Below are 18,764 nucleotides of genomic sequence, written 5' to 3'. Positions count from 1 at the left end.
ACCTAGACATACGGTCGCATCGACGCACATAAACAAGTCCTTCTCAAAAAATTAGCATATCGTGATAAAGTTCATTATTTTCTGTAATGTACTGATAAACATTAGACTTTCATATATTTTAGATTCATTACACACAACTAAAGTAGTTCAAGCCTTTTTATTGTTTTAATATTGATGATTTTGGCAAAAAAGTCAAGAAAACCCAAAAATCCCTATCTCAAAAAATTAGCATATTTCATCCGACCAATACAAATAAGTGTTTTTTAACACAAAAAAAGTCAACCTTCAATTAATTATATCAGCTATGCACTCAATACTTGGTCGGGAATCCTTTTGCAGAAATGACAGTTTCAATGCGGCGTGGCATAGAGGCAATCAGCCTGTGGCACTGCTGAGGTGTTATGGAGGCCCAGGATGCTTCGATAGCGGCCTTAAGCTCAATCACAGTGTTGGGTCTGCTGTCTCTTAACTTCCTCTTCACAATATCCCAGATTCTCTATGAGGTCCAGGTCAGGAGAGATGGCAGGTCAACTGAGCACAGTAATGCCATGGTCAGTAAACCATTTACCAGTAGTTTTGGCACTGTGAGCAGGTGCCAGGTCATGCTGAAAAATGAAATCTTCCTCTCCATAAAGCTTTTCAGCAGATGGAAGCATGAAGTGCTCCAAAATCTGATAGCTAGCTACATTGACCCTGCCCTTGATAAAACACAGTAGACCAGGGGTGCCCAATCCCGGTCCTCGAGAGCCCCTATCCAGCTTGTTTTCCGTGTCTCCCTCCTTTAACACACCTGAATCAAATGATCAGCTCATCAGCAAGCTCTACAGCAGCCTGATAACGATCCTGATGAGTTGATTCAGGTGTGTTAGAGGAGGGAGACATGGAAAACAAGCTGGATAGGGGCTCTCGAGGACTGGGATTGGGCACCCCTGCAGTAGACCAACACCAGCAGCTGACACCCCAGACCATCACTGACTGTGGGTACTTGACACTGGACTTTTGGCATTTCCTTCTCCCAGTCTTCCTCCAAACTCTGGCACCTTGATTTCCGAATGACATGCAAAATTTGCTTTCATCTGACAAAAGTACTTTAGACCACTGAGCAACAGTCCAGTGCTGCTTCTCTGTAGCCCAGGTCAGTCGCTTCTGCCGCTGTTTCAGGTTCAAAAGTGGCTTGATCTGTGGAATGCGGCACCTGTAGCCCGTTTCCAGCACACGCCTGTGCACGGTGGCTCTGGATGTTTCTACTCCAGACTTAGTCCATTGTTTCTGCAGGTCCCCCAAGGTCTGGAATCGGCCCTTCTTCACAATCTTTCTCAGGGTGCGGTCACCTCTTCTAGTTGTGCAGCGTTTCCTGCCACACTTTTTCCTTCCCACAGACTTCCCACTGAGGTGCCTTGATACAGCACTCTAGGAAACAGCCTATTCGCTCAGAAATTTCTTTCTGTGTCTTAGCCTCTTGCTTGAGGGTATCAATGATGGCCTTCTGGACAGCAGTCAGGTCGGCAGTCTTGCCCATGATTGCGGTTTTGAGTAATGAACCAGGCTGGGAGTTTTTAAAAGCCTCAGGAATCTTTCCCAGGGGTTTTGAGTTATTTCGTTGATTCAGATGATTAGGTTAGTAGCTTCTTTAGAGTACCTTTTCATGATATGCTAATTTTTTTAAGATAGGGATTTTTGTTTTTTCTCAACTTTTTTGCAAAAATCATCAATATTAAAACAATAAAAGGCTTGAACTATTTCAGTTGTGTGTAATGAATCTTAAATATATGAAAGTCTAATGTTTATCAGTACATTACATAATGAACTTTATCACAATATACAAATTTTTTTAGAAGGACTATATGTTTATATATAACATATAGTACATGATATAGGATTTGGGGAAAAACATCAGTTGACTTTAGCCGCCTCATTTTGAATTGGATATGTGCCCCTATTTTTTCCAAAAATATCTCTTTTTAAATAGGGAGTGACAGTTATACTGTGGTTTCCAGAAAAGTACTGGATGTTTTAAAAGTACAGTATTATATGTAGTGCAGTTGCTCTTGATCTTGCCTCAAGAGTAAACGAATAAGGAGACAAAATGCTTTATTAAGTTCCTTCATCATAGTAAAGAAACGTGCGAAAGTCCATTTCCTATTTACTGTGTTGCAGTTCTATGCCAGGAAGGTCCACACTGTCAACACAGTCCAGGTCACCAAACTGGAGCGAGACTATGTGGATGCCATCCGGCGCCTCTGGGCTGACTCAGGCATACGGGTCTGCTACAGTCGACGCTGTGAGTACCAGCTGCTGGACTCCACGGAGTAGTAAGTGCTAAGTTTTATTTTCCACATCGTTTCAGTCGTTTGATTCACACTTCTAAATTAAGACAATGGCTCAAAATACCTTCAACTCTGCCTATAAAAATATAATACAAAATCCCCTTAAATATCATTATTTCTTTTTTTGTCTTAATTGAAGGGAAATTCAAGAGAATGTCATTATATTTTCAGAAACATTTTGTTGACACATCACTTAATAATAAATAGAATAAACAAATCAAGATCAGTACAGTAGTTCCCTCTGTGCTCATTTCATAGCCTTCATTCAGTGTCTAAATAAAATAATAAATCAAATAATAATTAAAAAAAAAAAAAAAAAGACTTCACGGAAAGATTAAGTGGCTTTGGGGTTTTTCCAATGATTAAACACGGTGTCTCAGTTTGCTTCCTATGTTCCTGTTTGCAAAGCAATGCGTGTGTATGTGTTTGTCCAAATGGTGGCCATAAAGCCATTGTCTGTACTGCCTTCTTGTATTTTTAATCACAGCTATTTCATCACTCAACTTTCCTCACTTATGTTTGTTCAGCACACAGATGGGAAGCCGTATCATAGATTTGATGGCTTTTATTGACAGGTTTTTTTTGTCTCTGTCTGTGTGCTTTCAGCTATATGAACCAACTGGACCGCATTGCAGAGCCAGACTACATCCCCACAGAACAGGACGTGCTGAGGGTGCGATTTCCCACCACCGGCATCCACGACTATTCCTTCACCATCAATAAGATCACACTCAGGTGGCGCACAATAGAAATTCTCCCAATAACAATAAACCTTTCTACTTCACTCAGAATTGTTCTCACAGTGTTTCACAGTAGGACAAAATGCTTCAGTTCAAATAGTCTCACCTAGTAAGCTTGAACTCCCTTCTTTTTGTTTCTACACGTTGTGCCCCGCCAATTCTCGGACAGGATTGTAGACGTGGGCGGCCAGAAATCAGAGCGTCGGAAATGGATCCACTGCTTTGAGAATGTCACTTCGCTCATCTTCCTGGCATCCCTCAGCGAGTATGATCAGGTTCTGGAGGAGAGAGACACCATTGTGAGTAGGGTTAGGTATCGTATGGGTTTTGTCCGATTTTTGTTATTACTAGATACTTTTCAAATTGGTTCCACTGCTTAAACGGAATTTGAACAAATACTAATAAAAACATAAATAACTAAATCACAAACAAACTTGATGAAAAAAAACATAAGCGGATTTTCAGGGGGGGGCAGCCCCCCCGGTGGCTGAAAAGTGTCATTGCATGTAACTGACTTTCCTATACGATATATGATTTTAAAATCAAGAATTTTCCGGTAAAACATTGTCTATAAAAGTTGTAAAGCAATAAAACAAACAAAAAAATGAATGAAACGAACAGAAAAAAAGACATTTTTATAATGCGTGAAAATTATTTTTCGAACAGACTATGTGACTAGCGCCTTAGACGGCGGGCATTAGGAAGCCGGGCCGGCCCTGAAAGACTGCTGTGCCCGCCCTACCTCGATTAGACTGTACTGTGTAATTTTTAAAAAAATCTTCCACAAAAACACACACACACGGAGAGGACGAGCACTCCATTCATTCTATTTTGATCTGCTGTCATTCAATTCAGCCAATCTGAGCAGAGAATGAAGGCAATTTCTAGCCAATCACAGATAAGGGGGGCGGGCCGAGTAGCCGGCCATTGGGTGCTCATTTTTATCAGTGCATATGGTAGGTTTCCCAGGAAGACCCCACTTCTGACCCAGAGACATAAAAAATCCAGGCTGGAGTTTGCCAAAACTTACCTGAGAAAGCCGAAAACATTTTGGAAGAATGTTCTCTGGTCAGATGAGACAAAAGTAGAGCTTTTTGGGAAAATGCATCAACATAGAGCTTACAGGAAAAAAAACGAGGCCTTCAAAGAAAAGAAAAGAACACTGTCTCCACAGTCAAACATGGTGGAGGTTCCCTGATGTTTTGGGGTTGCTTTGCTACCTCTGGCACTGGACTGCTTGACCGTGTGCATGGCATTATAAAGTCTGAAGACTACCAACAAATTTTGCGGCGTAATGTAGGGCCCAGTGTGAGAAAGCTGGGTTTCCCTCAGAGGTCATGGGTCTTCCAGCAGGACACTGACCCAAAACACACTTCAAAAAGCACTAGAAAATGGTTTGAGAGAAAGCACTGGAGACTTCTAAAGTGGCCAGCAATGAGTCCAGACCTGAATCCCATAGAACACCAGTGGGAAAATATGAAAATGGCAGTTTGGAGAAGGCACCCTTCAAATCTCAGAGACCTGGAGCAGTTGACCAAAAAAGAATGTTCTGAAATTCCAGCAGAGCATTGTAAGAAACTCATTGATGGATACTGGAAATGGTTCTTCGCAGTTATTTTGTCTCAAGGTTGTGCTACCAAGTATTAGCTGAGAGTGCCAATACTTTTGTCTGGCCCATTTTTGGAGTTTTGTGTAAAATGATAATGATTAAAAAAAAAAAAAAATCATTCTCTTTTGTGTTTTTTGATTGCAAGCAAAATAAAGCATTTGTAATTGCAATAATTTTCTGGGAGAAACTGAGCATTATCTGACAGAATTGCAGGGGTGCCAATACTTTTGGCTAGCACTGTATAGCTACTCTGCCATTGGCTATTGCCTAGCAGTCCTGGCATCCAGTTGGCTAAGAAGGACCTTAACTGCAAAGTGTGTTTCCCGGCGTCCTCTTTATTCACCATTTTTCATGAGTGTATCAACTTTTATTCTTTACCCTAATCTTGTTTTTTTCAGATGATGCACAACTCTGATTTTATGTTTATTATGCAATAATCTAATTGTAACAGGTATTTGTTGCAAGTTTTGATGCATTTCTATGCATTAGAAAACATTTTTGTCTGAATTTGGGTGCTTGGAACAGATTAGAGCATTCATATGAAAAACGCATCTCTACTTACAGAATTTTCAAGTTACGAAACTACTTCCAGAACCAGAACCAATTCATTTCGTAAGCAGAGGTACCACTGTCAATTACTTGCAATGACACATTTTGGCCACTAGGGGATGCACTTCTCGCATGCCTCGCCTTGATCTCCGCATTTGTGTGAAGTACAAAGTATACAAAGTGCTAATTGGAGGAGTAGCGCACAACTTGCAATCGATAACTTCCTGCTTCTTAAGGCTGATACCGATACGATAACCGATAATATACTACTATATATAATTTTTCATTGTATATTCACCTAAATTTAGGTCAAAATTACTAGTGGTTGATTCAGCATAGATTTTCCTTTGACCGAACCAGAATTTTACTGATGACATGAACATTATTATAATGAACAAAACAAAGACAAGAACAGTTTTGACTTCAAATAAAGTGCCCATATTAATTTTTTCAAACAAATATAATTTGAGTCAATCACAATCAGTCAATATCATTGACGAGGTGTTCCTCTTAACAATGAGCACTGATCTAAAACCAACATAAACCCAACAGGTATTGTGCTCTGTCAGCAGATAAAACATTTGGTGCAACAGGAGACTCGTCTTGCTCTATGAAACAACTTTCTTAACCTGGCAATTATAGAACAGCAAGCCTATCAATAACCAAAAGGCCTCTCAAGAATTTGCAAACATAACACTGTTAAATGCAAACATTTGCTAATTGCCATAGTAAGGTTTATAACTCAGTGAAGGAAAAATACAGCCTATAGACCCTACTCACCTACGTCAAAAAAAGGCGTGTCGCTGTATCCGGCCGCCATATTGTCCGTATTTTTTGGACCTATTCTCATTGTTTTCAATTAGTCGTGCAAGTTATAGAGCAATTGATGGAAGCCCCGGTGTTATCTGACGCTGTAAACTCATTGGATGCGTTGCATAAAAGCCGTTATGTGGAAAAGCTTCAGTTTATCCATTCGCCAGATCCATATTTGATGCCTAAATCGATGTTTTTCGACCCGCTGTCTTCGCCGTCTTTGCCTGACCCTGATATTTATAACTATCTTGTCCACACAAAATCAGCCTATTCTCACGAAAGTTTGAAAAACTTTAAGAGCTTGGAGGCTTATAAATGCTACGTTGCTGGTTGAGTGAAACAGGTCCTCGTACACGAAAATTCGGCAGGAATCTTGTGCTCGGGAAGGTGAGTTACGAAATTTTCAATTCAAAATCTTTTGTTCTTGCTAACATCCACTGTCAAGTCTAATGTATTTCATGTCATTTGTCAATGGAGCTAGGGGTTTTAATGTTTATATGGTTTAGCGATAGCACTCTCACTATATGTAATATATATGAAGTGCGATAGCACTACTCCAGATTGTCCTTAGTTGAATTTATTTTTTGGCTTTTGACCTCAATAGTGAAATTGTAAATTAATTGTATGACAACTGTCTTATTATCCCCCTAAAATTATATATTTTCAGGTAGTTCATTCACAACGTCTGAGTGTATGTTGTCGGCGATTAGCCTAGCAATGATCTTAATTGTGGTTGTCAGCCCAAAACCCTCTAAATATATATTAAATGCATCTTACCAGATATAAAATGACTACTACATAATCTGTGGTAGTCGTTTGGAGCCCAGTTTTCTCGTCGAATTGTAGCAGTCAATCTCGCTCTCCTCTCCGGGTCTCTCAGAATACGATAAAACTTCAAGTCTCTCCGTCTATCTTCTCTGTTTTTTGCAACCGACCGCCACACACGACTTCACCATTTTGATTATTAATGTTAACGAGCAGAAAAACACGCCATAATAGGAGGAATTTACGAAGCGCTAATGCATTAACATGACGAGTATACGGACAACATGGCGCGGGGGCGTGGCAGTGACGTCACGTGAGTAGGGTCTATAGAACAGTAACAAAACTTTGCATACTGGCAAAGCAGGAGTGGAAACAAATGCACACATCCCAATCTGACACCGTGCCAAAAATATTATTAATAGGCCCGATAACATATATTGTTATCGGATTTATTGGGATGACGTCATAATTCCTATTATCGGACCGATAATTATTGAACCGATAATTATCGTGCACCTCTAGTAAAAATGTAGTTTGGTTTGACTGTAACATTACTGCTGCCTAACTGTATACTATGTAATGTAGACTATGTACAATTATAAAACAGTCTTGTTTCACTGATATTTTTTTTCATGTTACAATAAAAAACAAGATTGATTAGAATGGTAAAAGTGCATCTCAGTGTTTGTGGGGAAAAAAACAGGATCATCAAAAATCGAGCTCGGGAAAATTGTGATAGGTGCAGCCCTAGTTTGTTTTTGTGCATTGAGAGTTGACCAATGCAGCATATGACATAATATCTTCACCCACAATAGCAAGGTAATTCCCTAAAACGAGATGTCCACACCACAACATAATTTCTAAGGATAATCTCTAATTCATTAATAATAATGATAATAATAGTAATAATAAACAAGCTTTTGCTGACAGACACTATAATTGGCATTTGTGCGCCTTTTAAACAACACTTGTGATGCCATAACCTTAATTGCAAGGTGCCCGATTTTGTTTGGTGTTCCTCGCAGTGTCACTTTTGTTTGTCTGTCAGCAGATGTCACTGTAAGACAAGAATGCAACTCCCCATCCTCACAATAAGGGGTTTATTACAGCCTATTTTACCATACACAATTGACATTTTCCATGTATACTGCAGGTATTTGTTTAGTTCTCTGTATAACTTTCTTTTCTTTAGTATGCCCTATATAATACTTCTTTGTTACTCGATCACTATTTGGAGATTCTCCATGACTCTTCATAGAACAACAGGGTGCATGTTGCAGCAGGAAACCATGCAAATGCGTTGGGGAAACAAGGGCTAAAAATCCGGACGGTTTCAAATTCGCCCATAAACACCATCCACACTGTCTCATAAAAATACATGTCTATATGGCTGTACGTTTAAATCAGTTATTACCACACCAACCCAATACATGCTGTCTCATTTTGTATTTCACTGCAAATGTTACTGTGTGTGTCTTAGAACCGCATGGAGGAGAGCCTGGCTTTGTTCTACACCACCATCCATTCGCCGTGGTTCCACAACACCTCCATCATACTCTTCCTCAACAAAACCGACATCCTCGCCGACAAAATACAAACCTCTGACCTAAAGAAATACTTTCCTGGTTTCATGGGTAAGTTGGGATAGGGTGACAGTGGATTGAACAAATTAATTACTTAAAGGGGAAGGCCGTACCTTTTAAAACCACACGCAGTCACACATGCTAGAGTGAGGATGGCAATTAAAAAAATGGACAAAATAATAACTGCTCATTATAATGTAAAAAAAAAAAAATCAAATTGATCACTAAGAATGAGCTTGATTTATTTTGAGTAAATGTGCATTTGTCTTCATTTTATTAAATCACTGAGCAATTCATTATGTATAAGTGAAGGAATCTGACCTTCCAGCCAGGCGCCGGAATCACGCCAGCCGAACCGCCGGACCCGCACTGGCGCATATTTAACGGGCCGGCGGGACACCGGCAATCCGGCCAGAAGGCCAAACTCCGCTCGTTCACCTTTGTTTTAACCCTTTGTACTGACTTCATTTTGAAAGGTTTAAAGAAGGCTCACCGAAAACAAGTTGACAATTTATATAGGTCGACAGCAGTCAAAACGGCAAGGCGAAACACAAACAGACTCAGGCGGGGAGGCAAGGTCACCCTAGCACACGTCAACAAAAGGTTCCCGAGAAAATATGACCAGTCTTTTGAAGGCTCTCGAGGGCCGGGCTGTAGGCAGGAAGAAGGGTGTGTTTGGGATTATTGTCTGTTTGTGGATTGGACCGGATTATTCGGCAGTTACTGTTGTCAGGCCAACGAGGGTTGTGGATTTTGCCATCTCGGCATCAGAGGGGCTCTTGGAGTCTTATGAGTCGTGTTATCCATTGGATATCGGGCGTTCTCCGGTGTTCCTTGTGTTGGGACAGGGTGTCCTGCCATTTGTTCTGGACTGTCCGGGAGAACTGATTGCGAGAGTTGGTGGTGCAGACGTGGGCTTGTCAGCGTCAATCTTCCTCATGACGCACACGTTGGGCTTCCATAATAAGACGGCGTCGTGTATCTTTTATGTCCTATATTCTGCTTGTTTTCCTTAATCTATGGTATAAGTGGTATGTATTTTATATTGGGTGTGTTAGAGTAATACAAACAGTCAAACAGTAAATTACGAGAAACGATACTATTCCTTGACTGATTATATTAAGTGTGTTAGAATAATGCAAACCGTTAGACGGTGCCTGCGAGAAAAGGTACTATCTCCTTCAATAAGATATATTACTAAAATATTTTCAGCGGCGGATCCTGGTCTTTCAATGAGGGAAGCTCAAAGTGTGTCTGCCTGTGAGTGTTTTGTGACAGTGGAGGGGTTTAGTGGTACCCGCTGCCCGGTAGGGAAAGAAAATAGAGAGCTAGAAGTCAAGTTTCCAAACACAAGCAGCAATAATAATTAAAAAAAAAAAAAAACACCAGAAATAGAAGCTCGGTTTTTACGATAGTTTTTAAAAAAAGCAAATGTCACTAGGATGATTATGAAAAGTGCCTCCTGTAAATATTAATACGACAAGATCACTGATTCGTTCATTTCGCTGTCAACCAAAAAGGGATTTAGCCTCAGACAGATCATAAAATCATCTTGCAGAGAAGCCATTGCTCATAGACCCCCGGAGAAGCTCAGCGTCCGATGTGCGTGATAAATCCAGCCTTTAGCCAATGACTCGTCTCGTTTTGCTGCAGTGGAACAATACACTCTTAACTCTGGAGTCTGAACTATAGTCAACACCTCAAAGGACTGTGAAGCTGTGTGAATGAATGAAAAGCAAGCAGCATCGTAACCAGTGATAAGCTAATTCTGAACAAAAGTTGAGCGCGTTGTAGCGCATATTTAGTCAGCGGCATGTACACAAAACAGTAAACATTTAAACACTTATTTTTTGACATTTTGGAGGAAGCTGAGCTTCCCTTGCAGTCTTCGAGATTTCGCCACTGAATATTTAACGTATTCATTTAACACTTTGACAATTATTCTAATAACTATTGAGTTGATTACATTTAAATTCATTACAAAAATAATACAATTCAAACATAGAGAATTAACTATGAATTGAATCAACTGCTTTTACATACTTTTTATTTGATCTATTTTTTTTCAATCAGCTGGCCCTGGTGGCTAGGAGTGGGAACCTCTTGGTACCTCACAATACGATACGATTTGGGATACAAAGCTCACGATAACGATGATCTGACGATATAGCGATACAACGATTTTCGATACATTGGTCGGGAAATAATTCTAGGATATTCTACAAAAAACTAATAAACAGAAAAACAAGTTTCTGCTGTGAATTGGAATGAGTTTATCACTAGTAGACGTCCAATCCATTTGAACTGGGAGGATGGCAGCGAATGAACATTCGTTCATCCGCTGCCATCCCTCCCACTTCAAGCGGATTGAACGTCTATGGCTGTCAGTGGCAGCCTATGCCAGGCAATGAGTAATTTTGGGCCATTTAAGGTCATTTACCTGATTTGAAGTTATTCCTTTTTAATTTGGGGGTATTCTATGGGTCACTTGCTGTTTATTTTGCGTTACAGAACAGGAAGTGACATGGGAATCACCCAAATAAATAGGCAGTGACTCAAACTCAACAGGAAATGACCTGTAAATGCCCTAAAATGAAAAGAAAGTGGTCTGTAAATGCCCCGAAAATCTGACCGAATGACTTTGAATGCTCTGGTTTTGAATGAACTAACGTTCCTAGTAGCAGTGGGAACCTCTTGGTACCTCACGATACGATACGATTTGCGATACTAAGCTTACGATAATGATGATCCCACGATATGGCGATACAACGATTATCGATACATTGGTCAGGAAATCAACCCAAGATATTCTACAAAACGACTAATAAACAGAAAAACAAGCTGTTGTGAATTAGAATGACTTTACCACTAGTAGACATCCAATTCATTTGAACTTGGAGGGTGGCAGCGAATGAACGAATCCCTCCCACTTCCAACGAATTGAACGTCTATGGCCATCAGTGGCAGCCAATGCTAGGCAACGAGGTAATTTTGGGGCAATTCAGATCATTCATTTATTGATTTTGAGTCACTTCCTGTTGATTTCGGGGGATTTTATGAGCCACTTCCTGTTGATTTTGGGTTACGGAACAGGAAGTGGCCCAGGAATCCTCAAAATGAATAGGCAGCGATTCAAACTCAACAGGAAGCGACCTATAAATGCACTAAAATGAAAAGAAATTGACTTGTAAATGGCCTGAAAATCAGAAAGAGTGACTGTGAATGCTGAATGAATGAATGAATGTGAATAGTTGAAGATTTTGATAGCAACTTGTTGGTTCCCTTTTTTTTTTTTTCCTAAACATTGACACCTTTTTAAAACGATATCTTGATTCTTGGCAGGTGCGTATCGATTACCTTTTGGGATACAAAGTATCACGATATAGACCCCAATCACCAACGTCACACAATGACGTGTCGCTGTATTGTGCCGCCATATTGTCCATCATTGTGTGTCCGTATTTTCAATGGTCTCAATTTATCGTGCAATTTATAGTGCAATTCATGGAAGCCCCGGTGCTTTCAGACGCTGTAAACTCATTAGATGTGTTGCATAAAAGACGTTATGTGGAAAAGCTTCGGTCGATCCATTCGCCAGATCCATATTTGATGCCTAAATCGATATTTTTCGACCTGCTTTCTTCGCCGTTTCTGCCTGACATCTGCCACCCTGATATCGACAACTATCTTGTCCACAGAAACTCAGCCTATTCTCACGAAACTTTGAAAAACTTTAAGAGCAGCACTCTAAGCAACATTACCCCGTGTGACCCTTTACTTCCAATTTTCTAAAATGGCGACAATCAATAAAAAAAAAAGTTGACTGCGATGGCCGACGCTACAAGGATAGGTGGATATTGGACTATTTCTTCAATAAAATACGCAACAACTGTGTCTGCCTTATTTGCAAAGAGTTCGATGTGAGGCGATATTACCAAACAAGACACGCTGACATGTACGACAACATTGCAGGGAAGATACGCAGCGAGAAATTAAAGCAACTTGAAGCTGGTTTAATTTCACAGCAGCAGTATTTCGCAAGAGCCCGAGTGTCGAAAGAGAACGCCACAAAGGCGAGATTGTTGAAATTATTAATTTAAAAAAATAATAATAAAGCAAATGTGACACACAGAAGGCTTGCTAAAATTTGTTTAAATATATTGTTCAACTTAAATCAGCCAAGGTAGCCCCCCACATTTTTACCACACCAAATCTGGCCCCCTTTGCAAAAAGTTTGGACACCCGTTTAACTGATGATCCGTAGACGAGGCCAGCTTCTTTCACTTGGTACCAGCTAAATATTATTTAAAAAATAATGATGGCGGAAGAAATAAACATCTTGAATTTGAAACTGTATGTTGTCGGCGATTAGCCTCGCAATGATCTTAATTGTGGTTGTCAGCCCAAAACCCTCTAAATATATATTAAATGCATCTTACCAGGTATAAAATGACTACTACATAGTCTGTGGTGATCGTTTGGAGCCCAGTTTTCTCGTCAAATTGCAGCAGTCCATCTCGCTCTCCTCTTTGGATCTCTCGGAATACGGTAGAACTTCAAGTCTCTCCGTCTATCTTCTATGTTACCGCAACCAACCGCCACACACGCCTTCACCATTTTGATTATTAATGTTAACGAGCAGAAAAACACGCCGCAATAGGAGGCATGTACGTAGCGGTAATGTGTAAACACGACGAGCTGACGGACAATGTGGCGGCTCCAGTCGGGGGCGGAGTTGTGCCGTCATGTGATTGGGGTCTATATTACCATTTCGATATTTTGTCATACCCCTAGTTCCCAGTCTAAATGGATTGGGCATCGAGCACCATCAATGGCAGCCTTTTTTGATTTTTTTTTTTTTAATTGACACCTTTTAAAAACGATATCTCGATTCTTGACAGGAGCATATCGATAACCTTTTGGGATACAAAGTGTCATGATATATCACAATTTCGATATTTTCTCACACCCCTAATGGTATTTTTCAAACTCAAATGTAGCGTCAAAGCAGCAACGTATGCTCTTCTATAAAGTTAGATGTTCTGGATCTCACCTCTCTTGAAGTGGACCTCTTTCCCATTTCATCAAAAAACCATGATCTCATGTCTTTTCTTTTGTATGTGGTTTAATGAACGACACTACATTACAGGTTGTCATATTGATTTACTCCCCCATCCACTCTTTTTGCCTCATTGTGTGAGTCATGCATTCAGTCATCTGCAGAAGGAATTCTGCCTCACTTTCAGATGTCTTGTATTCCTCACCAAAGTGAGACATAATTACAGTCTCTTTTGTCCATTTTATAATTGGCCTTCAAATGATTCACTTACCGCAGGTACTTTTGAGAAAAAATGCATACAGTATATACTGTATGTACTCACATATGTACTGTGTGTCTCTGCTGCTGGTGTGAAACACTTCATGCAGAGCACTGCCTTGACACTTCCCATCTTCCACCTCCAGCAGCAGCCCCTCGTCCTCTTGTAGCCCATGGCAACCACAGTTAGATTGAGCACCTTCCCCCCCCAAAACTGGGAACGTGTGTTTTGTGTGCAGAGTAAGGATGTGGCAGTGTGTACCAACAATGAAAACACAAAGCTATTGATTTTGATTTTTTTTTTTTTTTTTTTTGTAAATATGAGTGAAACACGTGTTACATGTCACATGTCTTTGTTTTCTGACTTATTAACTACAGTATGATACAGTGCCAAAGCAATAATATTTGTTTTTTTCTTTATCTTGTATATCCACTCTTTAACTTTTGCACTTCTTTGTATTTTTAATAGCGTAAAAACAAAATTCTTGATGTACTTTTCTAAAAGAATTAGGAGGGAGGGGTGTAAAGGAGATTTTATTGTGCCAATGACATTCTAAGCTCAGTGGTCATTTCTTTGAGAAAATTTGTTCAAAACCATTGGTGGACATACAGTGGGGCAAATAAGTATTTTAGTGCTGCAACGATTAATCGATTAACTCGAGTATTCGATTAGATAAAAAATATTCGAATTAAATTTTGTTGCCTCGAGTATTCGTTTAATCAAAGTGAAGTTGTAATGGTTTATTTTGAGAGTGTTTACATTTAATTTATTGATTAGGGTGGATACATTGCCCTCTGGTCTGTCTCATTTCACATGGCTGAATCCAACTGCTCCCTGTTAAGACCAACATAAACTAAGTTTTTGTTTGGGCTATTGTTTTTTAATGCATTCGTAATTTAGTTTATATGTATATTTTAGCCATTTTTGGGGGGAATATGAGTCTGAACCATTTGTTAAGAGCATTGGGGAAAAAAAGTAAGCATTTAATAGCATTTAAGCTAGCGGACTTTTACTATGTAAGTTAGCCAATTGTTCTTTTGTTGTTTATAGGTCATCATTTATTTATTTTTAATACTGTTTGAAGCTCACCGCAGGTATTTTAATTTTTCATGTTCCTTATCCGATTACTCGATTATTCGAACTAACTAGTTCATCGATTAATCAACTACTAATCAACCACTATTTGTGCAAGTTCTCCCACTTGAAAATATTAGAGGCCTGTAATTGTCAACATGTGTAAACCTCAACGATGAGAGACAGAATGTGGGAAAAAAACCTAGAAAATAACATTGTTTGATTTTTAAAGAATTTGCAAATCATGGAGGAAAATAAGTATTTGGTCAATACCAAAAGTTCATCTCAATACATTGTTATGTACCCTTTGTTGGCAATAACGGAGGCCAAACGTTTTCTGTAACTCTTCACAAGCTTTTCACACACTGTTGCTGGTATTTTGGCCCATTCCTCCATGCAGATCTCCTCTAGAGCAGTGATGTTTTGGGGCTGTCGTTGGGCAACACGTACTTTCAACTCCCTCCACAGATTTTTTATGGGCTTGAGATCTGGAGACTGGCTAGGCCACTCCAGGACCTTGAAATGCTTCTTACGAAGACACTCCTTTGTTGCCCCGGCTGTGTGTTTGGGATCACTGCTGAAAGACCCAGCCACGTCTCATCTTCAATGCCCTTGCTGATGGAAGGATATTTTCACTCAAAATCTCTCGGTACATGGCCCCGTTCATTCTTTCCTTTACACAGATCAGTCGTCCCGGTCCCTTTGCAGAAAAACAGCCCCAAAGCATGATGTTTCCACCCCCATGCTTCATAGTGGGTATGGTGTTTTTCGGATGCAATTCAGTATTCTTTCTCCTCCAAACAGGAGAACCTGTGTTTCTACCAAAAAGTTCTATTTTGGTTTCAATCTTACCAAAACACATTCTCCCAGTCCTCTTCTGGATCATCCAAATGCTCTGTAGCGAACCGCAGACGGGCCTGGACTAGCAGTGCAACGGTTTGCGGTTCTAAGCCGAACCGTACGGTTCGCCCTGTTCGGTTATATGCGCCTTTATGAACCGCGCCTTTTCGGTTTTGCAACTAATTTATTCCAAACGCTTGTGGAATGAATTGGTCTGTGTGCCTGTGTGTGACGTGAAGCACAGCTGTGGAGAAAATCCCGCACCGCAAGTAAATGTCCGATCGCTGTCATGCAGCTGTGTAATAGAAGCAGAGAAACGCCCTCTCTTGCTTACGAGCGAAGTGAAAGTGAAACAAGAAAGAAAACAAAACGCTATGGCGAGCGGAGGAGTGGAGAGACCGAATTTTGAGGAAGCACCGGCCTCTTTCAAATCTGCGGTGTGGCAACATTTCGGTTTCCCCGTGGACTACAATGCGGAGGGAGAGAAAATATTGAAAAAATAAATAAAACAATTTTCAAGCATTGCTCAGCGCTTGTTCCCTATGCTAATGGCAACACTTATAACATGACTCCGGCACCTCAGCCGGCCGGCATCACCCACAGATATCACTTTCTCAGAGCAGGACTACCCCGAAGAGGACACCAGTGAAAACACACGGCGGGCTTTGTTGATTTATTTGCAACGCTTGACCTGCGTTACATTGTTCCCTCGGGGACATATTTCTCCAACAACGTAATCCCCGACATTTATGAAATGGCACGCAAAGCCATCGAAGATGATTTCGCTAAAGCACATAGTTTCGCCCTGACCACTGATAGTTGGACGTCCCGTGCTACAGAGTGCTACTACCTAACTGTGACGGTCCACTATAATTCATACCTGTCAAGTTGTACGGTCTTGGCGTAATTTGTACAAGTGAGCATTGATTTTTAAATGTGTACGTTTTTCGTGCATTACGTCTTTTTTCCCTCCTTTCAGATTTTGTCACCCTTTTCGGCAACGAGACAATGTGCGTTAATACGTTGGTTGAATGACGCCAGAAAAGTCAGAGACACGGAGAGGGAAGAGTGTTTGTTGTGACGCTGTAGCAAACGCGATGCTAGGCTAGGTGGCTCCAATATTTCCTGACTGTAGCCGACAGCCTACAATCTACGCCTAGATATCTCATGCATATAGAACTACATACGAAATGACAGACTCGGTAGCGTTAGTAAACAGCTGCCATTTTAGAGCAGTAAACTTCTCAGAAAGGCTCTGTTGTAGTGAATCTTCCTCGCGAACCTAAGTAACTTTTTATCTAAAATACTCCTAAATCGGCAAAATCTTGACTTGAGTCTATATCTTTAAAGGATGAAACAGTTTTAAAATTTTCACATGTCGAAAGTAGACAGAAGGGAACTAATGCAAAAACTGGAGCAATTTTATCTACTTTAACGGTTGATTCACAACATTAAATGACCTCCAAACATAGCAAAGGTTACTATGTTTTTGTTTTGTTTTTTTTGGGGGGGAATGGGGAAAAAAAACATGAAAGATAACACCAGTTACTTTGCAAAGTAACTTTTTTACTACTGCGTGTGTATTTCAGTAGTTAGTCACTACACTAGCCAAAGAGCTAAGAGGCATTTTAACAGTCGAAAATGTTTACATTTTAAGTGTTTATTTCACTTTCTTAAAAGTAAAATAAAGGCAGTTTTTTAATTTAAAAAAAAAAAAAAACAAGCAAAACGCAAACCGAAACCGAACCGAAACCGTGATCCCAAAACCGAGGTTCAAAGCGAACCGTGGGCTAACTGAACCGTTGCACCCCTAGCCTGGACGTGTACTTTCTTCAGCAGGGGGACACGTCTGGCAGTGCAGGATTTGAGTCCCTGGATGCGAATTGTGTTACTGATAGTAGCCTTTGTTACTGTGGTCCCAGCTCTCTGTAGGTTATTCACTAGGTCCCCCCGTGTGGTTCTGGGATTTTTGCTCACCGTTCTTGTTATCATTTTGACGCCACGGGGTGAGATCTTGCATGGAGCTAGCTCCAGATCGAGGGAGATTATCAGTGGTCTTGTATGTCTTCCATTTTCTAATAATTGCTCCCACAATTGATTTCTTTACACCAAGCGTTTTACCTATTCCAGACTCAGTCTTCCCAGCCTGGTCCAGGTCTACAATTTTGTCTCTGGTTTCCTTCGACAGCTCTTTGGTCTTGGCCATAGTGGAGTTTGGAATGTGACTGACTGAGATTGTGGACAGATGTCTTTCATTATTTATTTATTATCTATTAATACAGGTAACGTGTGGAGCCTCGTTAGACCTCGTTAGAAGAAATTAGACCTCTTTGACAGCCAGAAATCTTGCTTATTTGTAGGTGAGCAAATACTTATTTTCCACTCTAATTTGGAAATAAATTCTTTAAAAACCAAACAATGTGATTTTCTGTTTTTTCCCCCCACATTCTGTCCCTCATGGTTGAGGTTTACCCATGTTGACAATTACAGGCCTCTCTAATCTTTTCAAGTAGGAGAACTTGCACAATTGGTGGTTGACTAACTACTTATTTGCCCCTGCTGTATGTAGTTACACACTGTCAGTCAGGGGCACTGGAAGTCACTCATAGCAGGGGGTGCTGAGGATCTTCTTTAGTGTTTCCCATCCAAAAACAGCTGTTTCGGGACACATTTGTCATGCTCGCACTTTTTATCCATACAAGACATGCAATATGGCAGTACACACGCACTGGGTCGTTTACATACTACTACTAGGCTACTACAAAGACAGTGTTGTATTTTACCTACAGTGTGTCTTGGGGGTTTTTGTATTGAAAATAAAACTATCCGTGTATTATAATGCAAATCATTGCAGCTTGACAGCGCAATGACACATGAACACATTTGAAAATTAAAAGTTATAATAAGCCTCAGTTTAACACCCCGTTTTCATAACACTAAAATAAATTGCACAAGAATATCCAACAGCGCTCTGCCCGGCGGCAGCTCAACAGCAACCACAAACAATAACATGGCTGCAATGCAAGTGGTGCAGGCACCAGAATATGGCACCATTAACAATTATATGAATCCTGAAAAATACAGGTTATATGCACCAAAGATGAGCACGATGACGCCAGTTTTCCAGTGTTCCTCAGGAATCTTTA

At 40.3% G+C, this 18,764-nt stretch overlaps 1 protein-coding gene across 1 annotated transcript in view; it reads left to right on the top strand.

The window, feature by feature from the left end:
- Positions 1–18,764, top strand: part of LOC130918794 (guanine nucleotide-binding protein subunit alpha-11-like) — a 63,101-nt gene that overhangs the window by 37,637 nt on the left and 6,700 nt on the right. The window contains exons 4-7 of the mRNA XM_057840855.1: positions 2,158–2,312; positions 2,934–3,062; positions 3,237–3,366; positions 8,284–8,437. Of these exons, the coding sequence (XP_057696838.1) occupies positions 2,158–2,312; positions 2,934–3,062; positions 3,237–3,366; positions 8,284–8,437 (568 nt within the window). The remainder of the gene's footprint in view (positions 1–2,157; positions 2,313–2,933; positions 3,063–3,236; positions 3,367–8,283; positions 8,438–18,764) is intronic.

Source organism: Corythoichthys intestinalis, chromosome 7, assembly GCF_030265065.1.
Source record: "Corythoichthys intestinalis isolate RoL2023-P3 chromosome 7, ASM3026506v1, whole genome shotgun sequence".
In the NCBI taxonomy this organism is placed as follows: domain Eukaryota; kingdom Metazoa; phylum Chordata; class Actinopteri; order Syngnathiformes; family Syngnathidae; genus Corythoichthys; species Corythoichthys intestinalis.
Note: the sequence above shows the minus strand (reverse complement) of the source record. Positions and strands in the feature narration are given on the sequence as shown.